The sequence below is a fragment of the Oncorhynchus nerka genome, unplaced genomic scaffold, assembly GCF_034236695.1.
Source record: "Oncorhynchus nerka isolate Pitt River unplaced genomic scaffold, Oner_Uvic_2.0 unplaced_scaffold_1671, whole genome shotgun sequence".
NCBI lineage: Eukaryota > Metazoa > Chordata > Actinopteri > Salmoniformes > Salmonidae > Oncorhynchus > Oncorhynchus nerka.
The window spans coordinates 52,501-66,993 of record NW_027039648.1 but is presented as its reverse complement, the minus strand read 5'-3'; the positions used below and the strand labels follow the sequence as shown (position 1 = coordinate 66,993).

At 44.5% G+C, this 14,493-nt stretch overlaps 1 protein-coding gene across 1 annotated transcript in view; it reads right to left on the bottom strand.

Moving 5' to 3' along the window:
* Positions 1-4,270: 4,270 nt before the first annotated feature.
* LOC135568158 (vascular endothelial growth factor receptor 3-like) overlaps positions 4,271-14,493 on the bottom strand; it is a gene marked incomplete at its 3' end in the record, with an annotated part of 16,118 nt that continues 5,895 nt past the window's right edge. The window contains exons 4-7 of the mRNA XM_065015133.1: positions 12,618-12,748; positions 9,284-9,512; positions 5,235-5,381; positions 4,271-4,402 (exon numbers count right to left, since the gene is read on the bottom strand). Coding sequence (XP_064871205.1) covers positions 4,271-4,402; positions 5,235-5,381; positions 9,284-9,512; positions 12,618-12,748 — 639 coding nt within the window. The remainder of the gene's footprint in view (positions 4,403-5,234; positions 5,382-9,283; positions 9,513-12,617; positions 12,749-14,493) is intronic.

Below are 14,493 nucleotides of genomic sequence, written 5' to 3'. Positions count from 1 at the left end.
TGGTGAGATAAACAACAACAACATCAGCCCTGTCACTGGAACCTGGTGAGATAAACAACAACAACATCATCAGCCCTGTCACTAGAACCTGGTGAGATAAACAACAACAACATCATTAGCGCTGTCACTAGAACCTGGTGAGATAAACAACAACAACATCAGCCCTGTCACTGGAACCTGGGATAAACAACAACAACATCAGCCCTGTCACTGGAACCTGGTGAGATAAACAACAACAACATCAGCCCTGTCACTGGAACCTGGGATAAACAACAACAACATCAGCCCTGTCACTAGAACCTGGGATAAACAACAACAACATCAGCCCTGTCACTAGAACCTGGGATAAACAACAACAACATCAGCCCTGTCACTAGAACCTGGGATAAACAACAACAACATCAGCCCTGTCACTAGAACCTGGTGAGATAAACAACAACAACATTAGCCCTGTCACTGGAACCTGGTGAGATAAACAACAACAACATCAGCCCTGTCACTAGAACCTGGGATAAACAACAACAACATCAGCCCTGTCACTAGAACCTGGGATAAACAACAACAACATCAGCCCTGTCACTAGAACCTGGTGAGATAAACAACAACAACATCAACCCTGTCACTAGAACCTGGTGAGATAAACAACATTAGCCCTGTCACTAGAACCTGGTGAGATAAACAACAACAACATCAGCCCTGTCACTAGAACCTGGGATAAACAACAACAACAGCCCTGTCACTGGAACCTGGTGAGATAAACAACAACAACATCAGCCCTGTCACTGGAACCTGGTGAGATAAACAACAACAACATCAGCCCTGTCACTAGAACCTGGTGAGATAAACAACAACAACATCAGCCCTGTCACTGGAACCTGGTGAGATAAACAACAACATTAGCCCTGTCACTAGAACCTGGGATAAACAACAACAACATTAGCCCTGTCACTGGAACCTGGGATAAACAACAACAACAACATCAGCCCTGTCACTAGAACCTGGTGAGATAAACAACAACAACAACATCAGCCCTGTCACTAGAACCTGGGATAAACAACAACAACATCAGCCCTGTCACTGGAACCTGGTGAGATAAACAACCACAACATCAGCCCTGTCACTGGAACCTGGTGAGATAAACAACAACAACATTATCCCTGTCACTAGAACCTGGTGAGATAAACAACAACAACATCAGCCCTGTCACTGGAACCTGGTGAGATAAACAACAACAACATCAGCCCTGTCACTGGAACCTGGTGAGATAAACAACAACAACATCAGCCCTGTCACTAGAACCTGGTGAGATAAACAACAACAACATCAGCCCTGTCACTAGAACCTGGTGAGATAAACAACAACAACATCAGCCCTGTCACTAGAACCTGGGATAAACAACAACAACATCAGCCCTGTCACTAGAACCTGGGATAAACAACAACAACATCAGCCCTGTCACTAGAACCTGGTGAGATAAACAACAACAACATCAGCCCTGTCACTGGAACCTGGTGAGATAAACAACAACAACATCATCAGCCCTGTCACTAGAACCTGGTGAGATAAACAACAACAACATCATTAGCCCTGTCACTAGAACCTGGTGAGATAAACAACAACAACATCAGCCCTGTCACTGGAACCTGGGATAAACAACAACAACATCAGCCCTGTCACTGGAACCTGGTGAGATAAACAACAACAACATCAGCCCTGTCACTGGAACCTGGGATAAACAACAACAACATCAGCCCTGTCACTAGAACCTGGGATAAACAACAACAACATCAGCCCTGTCACTAGAACCTGGGATAAACAACAACAACATCAGCCCTGTCACTAGAACCTGGGATAAACAACAACAACATCAGCCCTGTCACTAGAACCTGGTGAGATAAACAACAACAACATTAGCCCTGTCACTGGAACCTGGTGAGATAAACAACAACAACATCAGCCCTGTCACTAGAACCTGGGATAAACAACAACAACATCAGCCCTGTCACTAGAACCTGGGATAAACAACAACAACATCAGCCCTGTCACTAGAACCTGGTGAGATAAACAACAACAACATCAACCCTGTCACTAGAACCTGGTGAGATAAACAACAACATTAGCCCTGTCACTAGAACCTGGTGAGATAAACAACAACAACATCAGCCCTGTCACTAGAACCTGGGATAAACAACAACAACATCAGCCCTGTCACTGGAACCTGGTGAGATAAACAACAACAACATCAGCCCTGTCACTGGAACCTGGTGAGATAAACAACAACAACATCAGCCCTGTCACTAGAACCTGGTGAGATAAACAACAACAACATCAGCCCTGTCACTGGAACCTGGTGAGATAAACAACAACATTAGCCCTGTCACTAGAACCTGGGATAAACAACAACAACATTAGCCCTGTCACTGGAACCTGGGATAAACAACAACAACAACATCAGCCCTGTCACTAGAACCTGGTGAGATAAACAACAACAACAACATCAGCCCTGTCACTAGAACCTGGGATAAACAACAACAACATCAGCCCTGTCACTGGAACCTGGTGAGATAAACAACCACAACATCAGCCCTGTCACTGGAACCTGGTGAGATAAACAACAACAACATTATCCCTGTCACTAGAACCTGGTGAGATAAACAACAACAACATCAGCCCTGTCACTGGAACCTGGTGAGATAAACAACAACAACATTAGCCCTGTCACTAGAACCTGGGATAAACAACAACATTAGCCCTGTCACTAGAACCTGGGATAAACAACAACAACATTAGCCCTGTCACTAGAACCTGGTGAGATAAACAACAACATTAGCCCTGTCACTAGAACCTGGGATAAACAACAACAACATCAGCCCTGTCACTAGAACCTGGGATAAACAACAACATTAGCCCTGTCACTAGAACCTGGGATAAACAACAACAACATTAGCCCTGTCACTAGAACCTGGTGAGATAAACAACAACATTAGCCCTGTCACTAGAACCTGGGATAAACAACAACAACATCAGCCCTGTCACTAGAACCTGGTGAGATAAACAACAACAACATTAGCCCTGTCACTAGAACCTGGTGAGATAAAAACAACAACAACATCAGCCCTGTCAGTGGAACCTGGTGAGATAAACAACAACAACATCAGCCCTGTCACTAGAACCTGGTGAGATAAACAACAACAACATCAGCCCTGTCACTGGAACCTGGGATAAACAACAACATCAGCCCTGTCACTAGAACCTGGTGAGATAAACAACAACAACATCAGCCCTGTCACTAGAACCTGGGATAAACAACAACAACATCAGCCCTGTCACTGGAACCTGGTGAGATAAACAACAACAACATCAGCCCTGTCACTGGAACCTGGTGAGATAAACAACAACAACATCAGCCCTGTCACTAGAACCTGGTGAGATAAACAACAACAACATCAGCCCTGTCACTGGAACCTGGTGAGATAAACAACAACATTAGCCCTGTCACTATAACCTGGGATAAACAACAACAACATTAGCCCTGTCACTGGAACCTGGGATAAACAACAACAACAAGCCCTGTCATCCTGGTGAGATAAACCCAACATCAGCCCTCACTAGAACCTGGGATAAACAACAACAACATCAGCCCTGTCACTAGAACCTGGGATAAACAACAACAACATCAGCCCTGTCACTAGAACCTGGGATAAACAACAACAACATCAGCCCTGTCACTAGAACCTGGTGAGATAAACAACAACAACATCAGCCCTGTCACTAGAACCTGGTGAGATAAACAACAACAACATCAGCCCTGTCACTAGAACCTGGTGAGATAAACAACAACAACATCAGCCCTGTCACTAGAACCTGGTGAGATAAACAACAACAACAACATCAGCCCTGTCACTAGAACCTGGTGAGATAAACAACAACAACATCAGCCTGTCACTCCTGGTGAGATAAACAACAACAACAACATCAGCCCTGTCACTAGAACCTGGTGAGATAAACAACAACAACAACATCAGCTAAACAGTGGATGCGACCAATAAACTTTATTAAAGACTTTTTGATTTCAATCAATCAATGAAATGTATTTATGAAGCCCTTTTTAAATCAGCCGATGTCACAAAGTGCAGACAAACAGAAGGAAGCAGAGAAGAAGAGAAGAAGAGAAGAAGAGAAGAAGAAGAAAATAGAAGGAAGTTGTTGTTGGAGACGAAGGTGTGGACACAGGTGTGTGTGTGTGTGTGTGTGTGTGTTCCTGTCTCACCCAGCACTGTGACGGCAGCGGAGGAGTGGGCGCAGCCCCTCTGATTACAGGCGGTGCAGGTGTAGAGACCGGCGTCCTCTTCTCTGACACGCTGGATACTCAAAGTCCTGTTGGCGTCCTGTAGCTGCAGTCCTACACACACACACACACACACACACACACACACACACACACACACACACACACACACACACACACACACACACACATACACACACACACACATCCACACACACACACACACACACACACACACACACACAGCTGTCAATCACTGACACAAACACACACATAGGCATGCGCTTGCGCTCACACACCACTCTGGTAAAACACGCATGCACGCACACACACCCACCCACCCACCCACCCACCCAACAAGCCATGCTTGTCTGCTAACCTGACAGCTACTCAGATTGATCCTCCTGTCAGCCCCGCCAATCCTCCGCCCTCCGCCTCCCTCCCTCCCTCCCTCCCTCCCTCCCTCCCTCCCTCCCCCTCCCCCCCTTCCCCTCCCTCCCTCCCCCTCCTTCCCTCCTCCCTCCCTCCCTCCCCTCCCCTCCCCTCCCTCTCTTTCATCTACCTCTCAATCAATCCATCTCTCATTCTCTCCACATGTCATGGATTTAATGTCTCCAAAGTGATAAGTCCCAGCTGTCTGTAGTCCTGCCAAACTGTCACTCAATCCAACCCCCTCTTGACCTCTAATACCTCAGAGACACTGTGGAAGCTGATGACTCATGTCTTCAGCAACAGGTGTGTGTGTATACCAGCTGATGTTAGCTTATCCTGTGGGAGATGGCATGGCATATACGGTGTGTGTGTGTGTGTGTGTCTGCATGTGTCTGTGTGCCTTTGTGTGCATCCCCTTGTTTGTGTCTTTGTGTGCTTCCCTTTGTGTGTGTGTGTGTGTGTGTGTGTGTGTGTGTGTGTGTGTGTGTGTGTGTGTGTGTGTGTGTGTACCTACCTGACATTTGGTGCAGGGGCTGGTTGTCTTTGAACCAGGAGAGGTGTGGTGAAGGAGTTCCCACGACATCACACTCCATCAGGAGAGACTCACTGACGTTCAATGTTTGATTGGCTGGGTTGTGTCTGTACCAGGGGGCTTCTAGAGCTGGGGGGGGGGTAGGTAGGTAGAGAGAGAGAGAGAGAGAGAGAGATATTGTGCTCTTTATGTGCTCAAATGGGAAATATATACAAGTAAATCAATTTTTCCCCAAGCACAGTATGTCTAAACTCTGGTGTACAAACACCCAGTGTGCCCTAGACCCTCTGTCTGAGGACCAACTACCCAGCAACATAATAATACACACAGGCACAAATGACCTGAAAACACAGCAGGAAAGGGTGGCCACAGCACTAAAGGGAGTGATTGAAAAAGCTTCTTCGACTTTCCCCAACGTACAAGTGGTTATCTCCACCCTGCTACCACGATAAGACTCCCACCCTGCTACCACGATAAGACTCCCACCCTGCTACCACGATAAGACTCCCACCCTGCTACCACGATAAGACTCCCACCCTGCTACCACCATATTTTCTAGTACTATTATTTGACTGTGGCGCTATGCTATTCAGCATTGCTGATGACAATTATACCCGGATCCGGGATGGGTGGTTCAGAGAGCTTAAGTCATACCACATGGATTGAATGTTTCTTCATTCATGTGTTGCTTTAGCAGTATGCGCAGGGTCATTGTCCTGCTGGAAGGTGAACCTCCGTTCCACTCTCAAATCTCTGGAAGACTGAAACAGGTTTCCCTCAAGAATTTCCCTGTATTTAGCGCCATCCATCATTCTTTCAATTCAGAGCAGCTTCCCAGTCCCTGCCGAAGAAAAACATCCCCACAGCATGATAACACCATCACCATGCTTCAATTTGGGGATAGTGTTCTCGGGGCGATGAGAGGTGTTGGGTTTGCGCTAGACATAGCGTTTTCCTTAATGGCCAAAAAGCTACATTTTAGTCTCATCTGACCAGAGTACCTTCTTCCATATGTTTGGGGAGTCTCCCACATGCCTTTGACGAACACCAAATGTGTTTGCTGATTTTTTTCTTTAAGCAATGGCTTTTTTTGGCCACTTTTCCATAAAACCCATCTCTGTGGAGTGTACGGCTTAAAGTGGTCCTATGGACAGATACTCCAATCTCCGCTGTAGAGCTTTGCAGCTCCTTCAGGGTTATCTTTGGTCTCTTTGTTGCCTCTCTGATTAATTCCCTCCTTGCCTGGTCTGTGAGTTTTGGTGGGCGGCCCTCTCTGGCAGGGTTGTTGTGGTGCCACATTCTTCCCATTTTTTAATAATGTATTCAATGGTGCTCAGTGGGATGGTCAAAGTTTCTGATATTTTTTTCATAACCCAATCCTGAACTTCTCCACAACTTTGTCCCTGACCTGTTTGGAGAGCTCCTTGCTCTTCATGGTGCCCCTTGCTTAGTGGTGTCCCTTGCTTAGTGGTGTTACAGACTCTGGGGCCTTTCAGGGCAGGTGTATATATATATACTGAGATCATGTGACACTCCACACAGGTGGAGGTGGTGAATACACGTACCACTTTTCAGTTATCTTTTGTTGTTGAATTTTTTTAAACAAGTTATTTCACTTCACCAATTTTGACTATCATGTGTATATCCATTACATGAAATCCAAATAAAAATAAATCATTTAAATTGCAGGTTGTAACGCAACAAAATAGGAAAAACGCCAAGGGGGAAGAATACGTTTGTAAGGCGCTGTATATATCAACGAATTGGTGAGGGCACTAGAAAAGTCTGCAGCATCCTACTAGAATCTGAAGTCAAATGTCTACTGTTTGCTGATGATCTGGTGCTTCTGTTCGCAACCAAGGAGGGCCTACAGCAGCACCTAGATCTTCTGCACAGATTCTGCCAGACATGGGCCCTGCCAGACCTGGGCCCTGCCAGACCTGGGCCCTGCCAGACCTGGGTCATGACAGACCTGGGCCCTGCCAGATCTGGGACCTGACAGACCTGGGCCATGACAGACCTGGGCCCTGACAGACCTGGGCCATGACAGACCTGGGCCCTGACAGACCTGGGCCCTGACAGACCTGGGCCCTGACAGACCTGGGCCCTGACAGACCTGGGTCATGACAGACCTGGGTCCTGACAGACCTGGGTCCTGACAGCCCCAGGACAGCAGCACAATTAGACCCAACCAAATCATGAGAAAGCAAAAAGATAATTACTTGACACATTGGAAAGAATTAACAAAAAAACTGAGCAAACTAGAAGGCTATTTGGCGCTAAACAGAGAGTACACAGTGGCAGAATACCTGACCACTGTGACTGACCCAAACTTAAGGAAAGCTTTGACTATGTACAGACTCAGTGAGGATTGCCTTGCTATTGAGAAAGGCCGCCGTAGGCAGACATGGCTCTCAAGAGAAGACAGGCTATGTGCTCACTGCCCACAAAATGAGGTGGAAACTGAGTTGCACTTCCTAACCTCCTGCCCAATGTTTGACCATATTAGAGACACATATTTCCCTCAGATTACACAGATCCACAAAGAATTCGAAAACAAACCCGATTTTGATAAACTCCCATATCTACTGGGTGAAATTCCACAGTGTGCCATTACAGCAGCAAGATGTGTGATCTGTTGCCACAAGAAAAGGGCAACCAGTGAAGAACAAACACCATTGTAAATACAACCCATATTTATGTTTATTTATTTTCCCTTTTGTACTTTAACTATTTGCACATCGTTACAACACTATATGTATATAGTCATAATATGACATTAGAAATGTCTCTATTCCTTTGAGTGTAATGTTTACTGTTCATTTTTATTGTTTATTTCACTTTTGTTTATTATCTCCTTCACTTGCTTGGGCAAGATATTAATGTATGTTTCCCATGTCAATAAATCCCCTTAGAGAAAGAAATACATAAATGCCACCATCTTGTTCACACCTTTATGTCCATTCAACAGATCCCATTATTCATGCAGACTGAAGGGCAAAGAGACTAAATGATGAGACTGCAGTTGTGGTCTCTCAGGAGAGAGAGAAGGGCAGGAGGGAGGGATGGGGGCGGGGGGGTGAGGTTAAAGGGTTAAAGGGTCAGGACTTGACATGAATGAAGCATTAGTGTGTTAATGACTGGGCCCATCCTCTGAGGGACTAGTGTGTTTAAACCCTTCCTCTGAGGGACTAGGGTTTAAACACACACTAGTCCCTCAGAGGAAGGGATCAAACACACACTAGTCCCTCAGAGGAAGGGATCAAACACACACTAGTCCCTCAGAGGAAGGGTTTAAACACACACTAGTCCCTCAGAGGAAGGGATCAAACACACACTAGTCCCTCAGAGGAAGGGATCAAACACACACTAGTCCCTCAGAGGAAGGGATTGAACACACACTAGTCTCTCAGAGGAAGGGATTGAACACACACTAGTCCCTCAGAGGAAGGGTTTAAACACACACTAGTCCCTCAGAGGAAGGGATCAAACACACACTAGTCCCTCAGAGGAAGGGATCAAACACACACTAGTCCCTCAGAGGAAGGGTTTAAACACACTAGTCCCTCAGAGGACGGGATTGAACACACTAGTCCCTCAGAGGACGGGATCAAACACACACTAGTCCCTCAGAGGACGGGATCAAACACACACTAGTCCCTCAGAGGAAGGGATTGAACACACTAGTCCCTCAGAGGACGGGATCAAACACACTAGTCCCTCAGAGGAAGGGTTTAAACACACACCAGTCCCTCAGAGGAAGGGATTGAACACACTAGTCCCTCAGAGGAAGGGATTGAACACACTAGTCCCTCAGAGGAAGGGATCAAACACACACTAGTCCCTCAGAGGAAGGGTTTAAACACACACTAGTGTATGTTGGTGTGTGAGGCCTATGTTCCTCTGTGTGTGTCTGTTGGTGTGTGTGGGTGTATGGTTACTGGAACCAATAAGGGTTCTTGGCTCTCCCCATAGGAGAACTCTTTGAAGAACCCTGTTTGGTTCCGTGTGTGTGTGTCTCTCCCTCTCACCTTTAACCGATATGTATTTGCGTAGACAGTGTTTCTCTCGGCTCCTCCTATTCTGAACCTCACAGACATAGTTCCCTTCATCCTGTAGCGTGATGCTAGCTATAGTCATCTCCAGGACCCAGCTGTTAGACTGCTCCTGATAGGTCAGTTGTCCATCCAGGCGGTCAGCGTACAGGTGGACACTACGACAGTCCAGCTCCAGGGGTTTACCACGTTCATCCTGCAGCGCCTGGAGAGAGGGAGGGAGGGGAGGAGGGAGGGAGGGAGGGGGAGGGAGGGAGGGAGGGAGGGAAGGAGGGAGGGAGGGAGGGGAGGGAGGGGGGGAGGGGGGAGGGAGGGGAGGAGGGAGGGAAGGAAGGAGGGGGAGGAGGGAGGGAGGAGGGAGGGAGGGAGGGAGGGGAGGAGGGAGGGGAGGGGGAAGGAGGGGAGGGAGGGGGGAGGGAGGGAAGGAAGGAGGGGGAGGGAGGGAGGGAAGGGAGGGAAGGAGGGGGAGGGAAGGAGGAGGGAGGGAGGGAGGGGAAGGAGGGAGGGAGGGAGGGAGGGAGGGAGGGAGGGAGGGAGGGAGGGAGGGGGAGGGAGGGAGGGAGGGAGGGAGGGGGAGGGAAGGAGGGGGGAGGGGAGGGAGGAGGGAGGGAAGGAAGGAGGGAGGGAAGGGAGGGAGGGAGGGAAGGAAGGAGGGAAGGAGGGAGGGAAGGAGGGAAGGAAGGGAGGGAGGGAGGGAGGGAGGGAGGGGAAGGAAGGAAGGAGGGAGGGAGGGAGGGAGGGAGGGAGGGAAGGAAGGAGGGAGGGAGGGAGGGAGGGAGGGAGGGAGGGAAGGAAGGAAGGAAGGAAGGAAGGAAGGAAGGAAGGAAGGAAGGAAGGAAGGAAGGAAGGAAGGAAGGAAGGAAGGAAGGAAGGAGGGAGGGAGCAGAGCAGAGCAGAGGTCACGATCAGATGAGTTCCTGCATTTTTCAGCATTTTCTTTAAAAAAGATAGATTTAGAGTTAGATAAACTTGGATATTTTGTCAAGAACACATACAGAATGCTACCCTCTACAACATAACCCCCACTTCAAATCAAAACTCAAAACCTACAACCTGATTTTGGACGGAATTACGGAATCACCTGGAAGGCTCACAACTACCAAGGATTATTATTCTATATTCTATTTCCAAAAGCCAAGAAGAAAAATACACAACATTACTTTATAAGGACTGAATGCTAACATAATTCTGCCAAGCTTGATACAGCTTCAACTAGCACTGACATGTCAAGTGAGAGGTGTCAAAGCCCTTTAGCCCAACAATGGCAGGAGTCACACAGTCTACCCCAATCAAATGGAGAGGCCTTAGAAGCTGCCTCCTGCTGTTCAGAGATAATTAAAATACAGTACCCTTTGCATGTAAAGAATGATAAGGCAAGAAAAGATCACAAGAAGAAGCTCAACAGGAGAAAGAGCAGGAGCAGGAGAAGAACAGAGCACTAGAGGAGAGGATCAGACTGCTGGAGAAGAGGTTGAGGGGGATGGCGTGTGACAGAGAACAACCCACTAGAGAGATGGCCACCCCCACAGAGAAGCCAGCAGAACAGCCCACCTCAGCACCTCTCGACTAGATCTTCTGCACAGATTCTGTCAGACCTGGGCCCTGACAGTAAATCTCAGTAAGACCACAATAATGGTGTTCCAAAAAAGGTCCAGTCACCAGGACCACAAATACAAATTTCATCTAGACACTGTTGCCCTAGAGCACACAAAAAACTATATATACCTCAGCCTAAACATCAGCGCCACAGGTAACTTCCACAAAGCTGTGAACGATCTGAGAGACAAGGCAAGAAGGGCATTCTATGCCATCAAAAGGAACATAATATTTCAACATACCAATTAGGATTTGGCTAAAAATACTTGAATCAATCATAGAGCCCATTGCCCTTTATGGTTGTGAGGTCTGGGGTCCGCTCACCAACCAAGACTTCACAAAATGGGACAAACACCAAATTGAGACTCTGCACGCAGAATTCTGCAAAAAAAATCCTCCGTGTACAACGTAGAACACCAAATAATGCATGCAGAATTAGGCCGATACCCACTAATTATCAAAATCCAGAAAAGAGCCGTTAAATTCTACAACCACCTAAAAGGAAGCGATTCCCAAACCTTCCATAACAAAGCCATCACCTACAGAGAGATGAACCTGGAGAAGATTCCCCTAAGCAAGCTGGTCATGGGGCTCTGTTCACAAACACAAACACACCCCACAGAGCCCCAGGACAGCAGCACAATTAGACCCAACCAAATCATGAGAAAACTAAAAGATAATTACTTGACACATTGGAAAGAGTTAACAAAAAAACAGAGAAACTAGAAGGTTATTTGGCCCTAAACAGAGAGTACACAGTGGCAGAATACCTGACCACTGTGACTGACCCAAAATTAAGGAAAGCTTTGACTATGTACAGACTCAGTGAGCATAGCCTTGCTATTGAGAAAGGCCGCCGTAGGCAGACATGGCTCTCAAGAGAAGACAGGCTATGTGCTCACTGCCCACAAAATGAGGTGGAAACTGAGCTGCACTTCCTAACCTCCTGCCCAATGTATGACCATATTAGAGAGACATATTTCCTTCAGATTACACAGATCCACAAAGAATTCGAAAACAAATCTAATTTTGATAAACTCCCATATCTACTGGGTGAAATTCCACAGTGTGCCATCACAGCAGCAAGATGTGTGACCTGTTGCCACGAGAAAAGGGCAACCAGTGAAGAACAAACACCATTGTAAATACAACCCATATTTATGCTTATTTATTTTATCTTGTGTCCTTTACCATTTGTACATTGTTAAAACACTGTATATATATAATATGACATTTGTAATGTCTTTATTGTTTTGAAACTTCTGTATGTGTAATGTTTACTGTTAATTTTGATTGTTTATTTCACTTTTGTATAATAATGTTAACACATGTTTCCCATGCCAATAAAGCCCCTTGAATTGAGAGAGAGAGAGAGAGAGAGTCCAGTCTGGACCAATTAAACAGTTATCTGTGGGTCCAGTCTGTACCATGTGAGCTGTTACCTGTGGGTCCAGTCTGGACCAATTAAACAGTTACCTGTGGGTCCAGTCTGTACCAGGTGAGCTGTTACCTGCGGGTCCAGTCTGTACCAGGTGAGCTGTTACCTGCGGGTCCAGTCTGTACCAGGTGAGCTGTTACCTGCGGGTCCAGTCTGTACCAGGTGAGCTGTTACCTGCGGGTCCAGTCTGTACCAGGTGAGCTGTTACCTGCGGGTCCAGTCTGTACCAGGTGAGCTGTTACCTGCGGGTCCAGTCTGTACCAGGTGAGCTGTTACCTGCGGGTCCAGTCTGTACCAGGTGAGCTGTTCGTAGGTGTAGTTGTCAGCGATGCAGCTTAGCGACACCTCCTCCTGCTCCAGAGGTTCCTCAGACGGACCCAGCTCTACACTGAACCCTTCTGGGATTGCTGGAGGAGGGAGGGAGGGGATTAGGAAAGTTAGAGAGATTTGTTTGTTATGATTTTGAGGGCCCTATGGTTCAAAATGTTGTTGTTTTCAAACTACTACACAAACTACTAGTACTACTATTACAAAACGGCAGATCTACCTATTAATGTATATACAGTATAATGCATATTACTGTACAGTACTTATTAATGTATATACAGTATAATGCATATTACTGTACAGTACTTATTAATGTATATACAGTATAATGCATATTACTGTACAGTACCTATTAATCTATATACAGTATAATGCATATTACTGTACAGTACTTATTAATCTATATACAGTATAATGCATATTACTGTACAGTACTTATATACAGTATAATGCATATTACTGTACAGTACCTATTAATGTATATACAGTATAGTGCATATTACTGTACAGTACTTATTAATGTATATACAGTATAGTGCATATTACTGTACAGTACTTATTAATGTATATACAGTATAATGCATATTACTGTACAGTACCTATTAATGTATATACAGTATAGTGCATATTACTGTACAGTACTTATTAATGTATATACAGTATAATGCATATTACTGTACAGTACTTATTAATGTATATACAGTATAATGCATATTACTGTACAGTACTTATTAATGTATATACAGTATAATGCATATTACTGTACAGTACTTATTAATGTATATACAGTATAATGCATATTACTGTACAGTACTTATTAATGTATATACAGTATAATGCATATTACTGTACAGTACTTATTAATGTATATACAGTATAATGCATATTACTGTACAGTACTTATTAATGTATATACAGTATAATGCATATTACTGTACAGTACTTATTAATGTATATACAGTATAATGCATATTACTGTACAGTACTTATTAATGTATATACAGTATAGTGCATATTACTGTACAGTACCTATTAATCTATATACAGTATAATGCATATTACTGTACAGTACCTATTAATCTATATACAGTATAATGCATATTACTGTACAGTACCTATTAATCTATATACAGTATAATGCATATTACTGTACAGTACTTATTAATGTATATACAGTATAATGCATATTACTGTACAGTACTTATTAATGTATATACAGTATAATGCATATTACTGTACAGTACATATTAATCTATATACAGTATAATGCATATTACTGTACAGTACTTATTAATCTATATACAGTATAATGCATATTACTGTACAGTACTTATATACAGTATAATGCATATTACTGTACAGTACCTATTAATCTATATACAGTATAATGCATATTACTGTACAGTACCTATTAATCTATATACAGTATAATGCATATTACTGTACAGTACTTATATACAGTATAATGCATATTACTGTACAGTACCTATTAATCTATATACAGTATAATGCATATTACTGTACAGTACTTATTAATGTATATACAGTATAATGCATATTACTGTACAGTACTTATATACAGTATAATGCATATTACTGTACAGTACTTATTAATCTATATACAGTATAATGCATATTACTGTACAGTACTTATTAATCTATATACAGTATAATGCATATTACTGTACAGTACTTATTAATGTATATACAGTATAATGCATATTACTGTACAGTACTTATATACAGTATAATGCATATTACTGTACAGTACCTATTAATCTATATACAGTATAATGCATATTACTGTACAGTACTTATATACAGT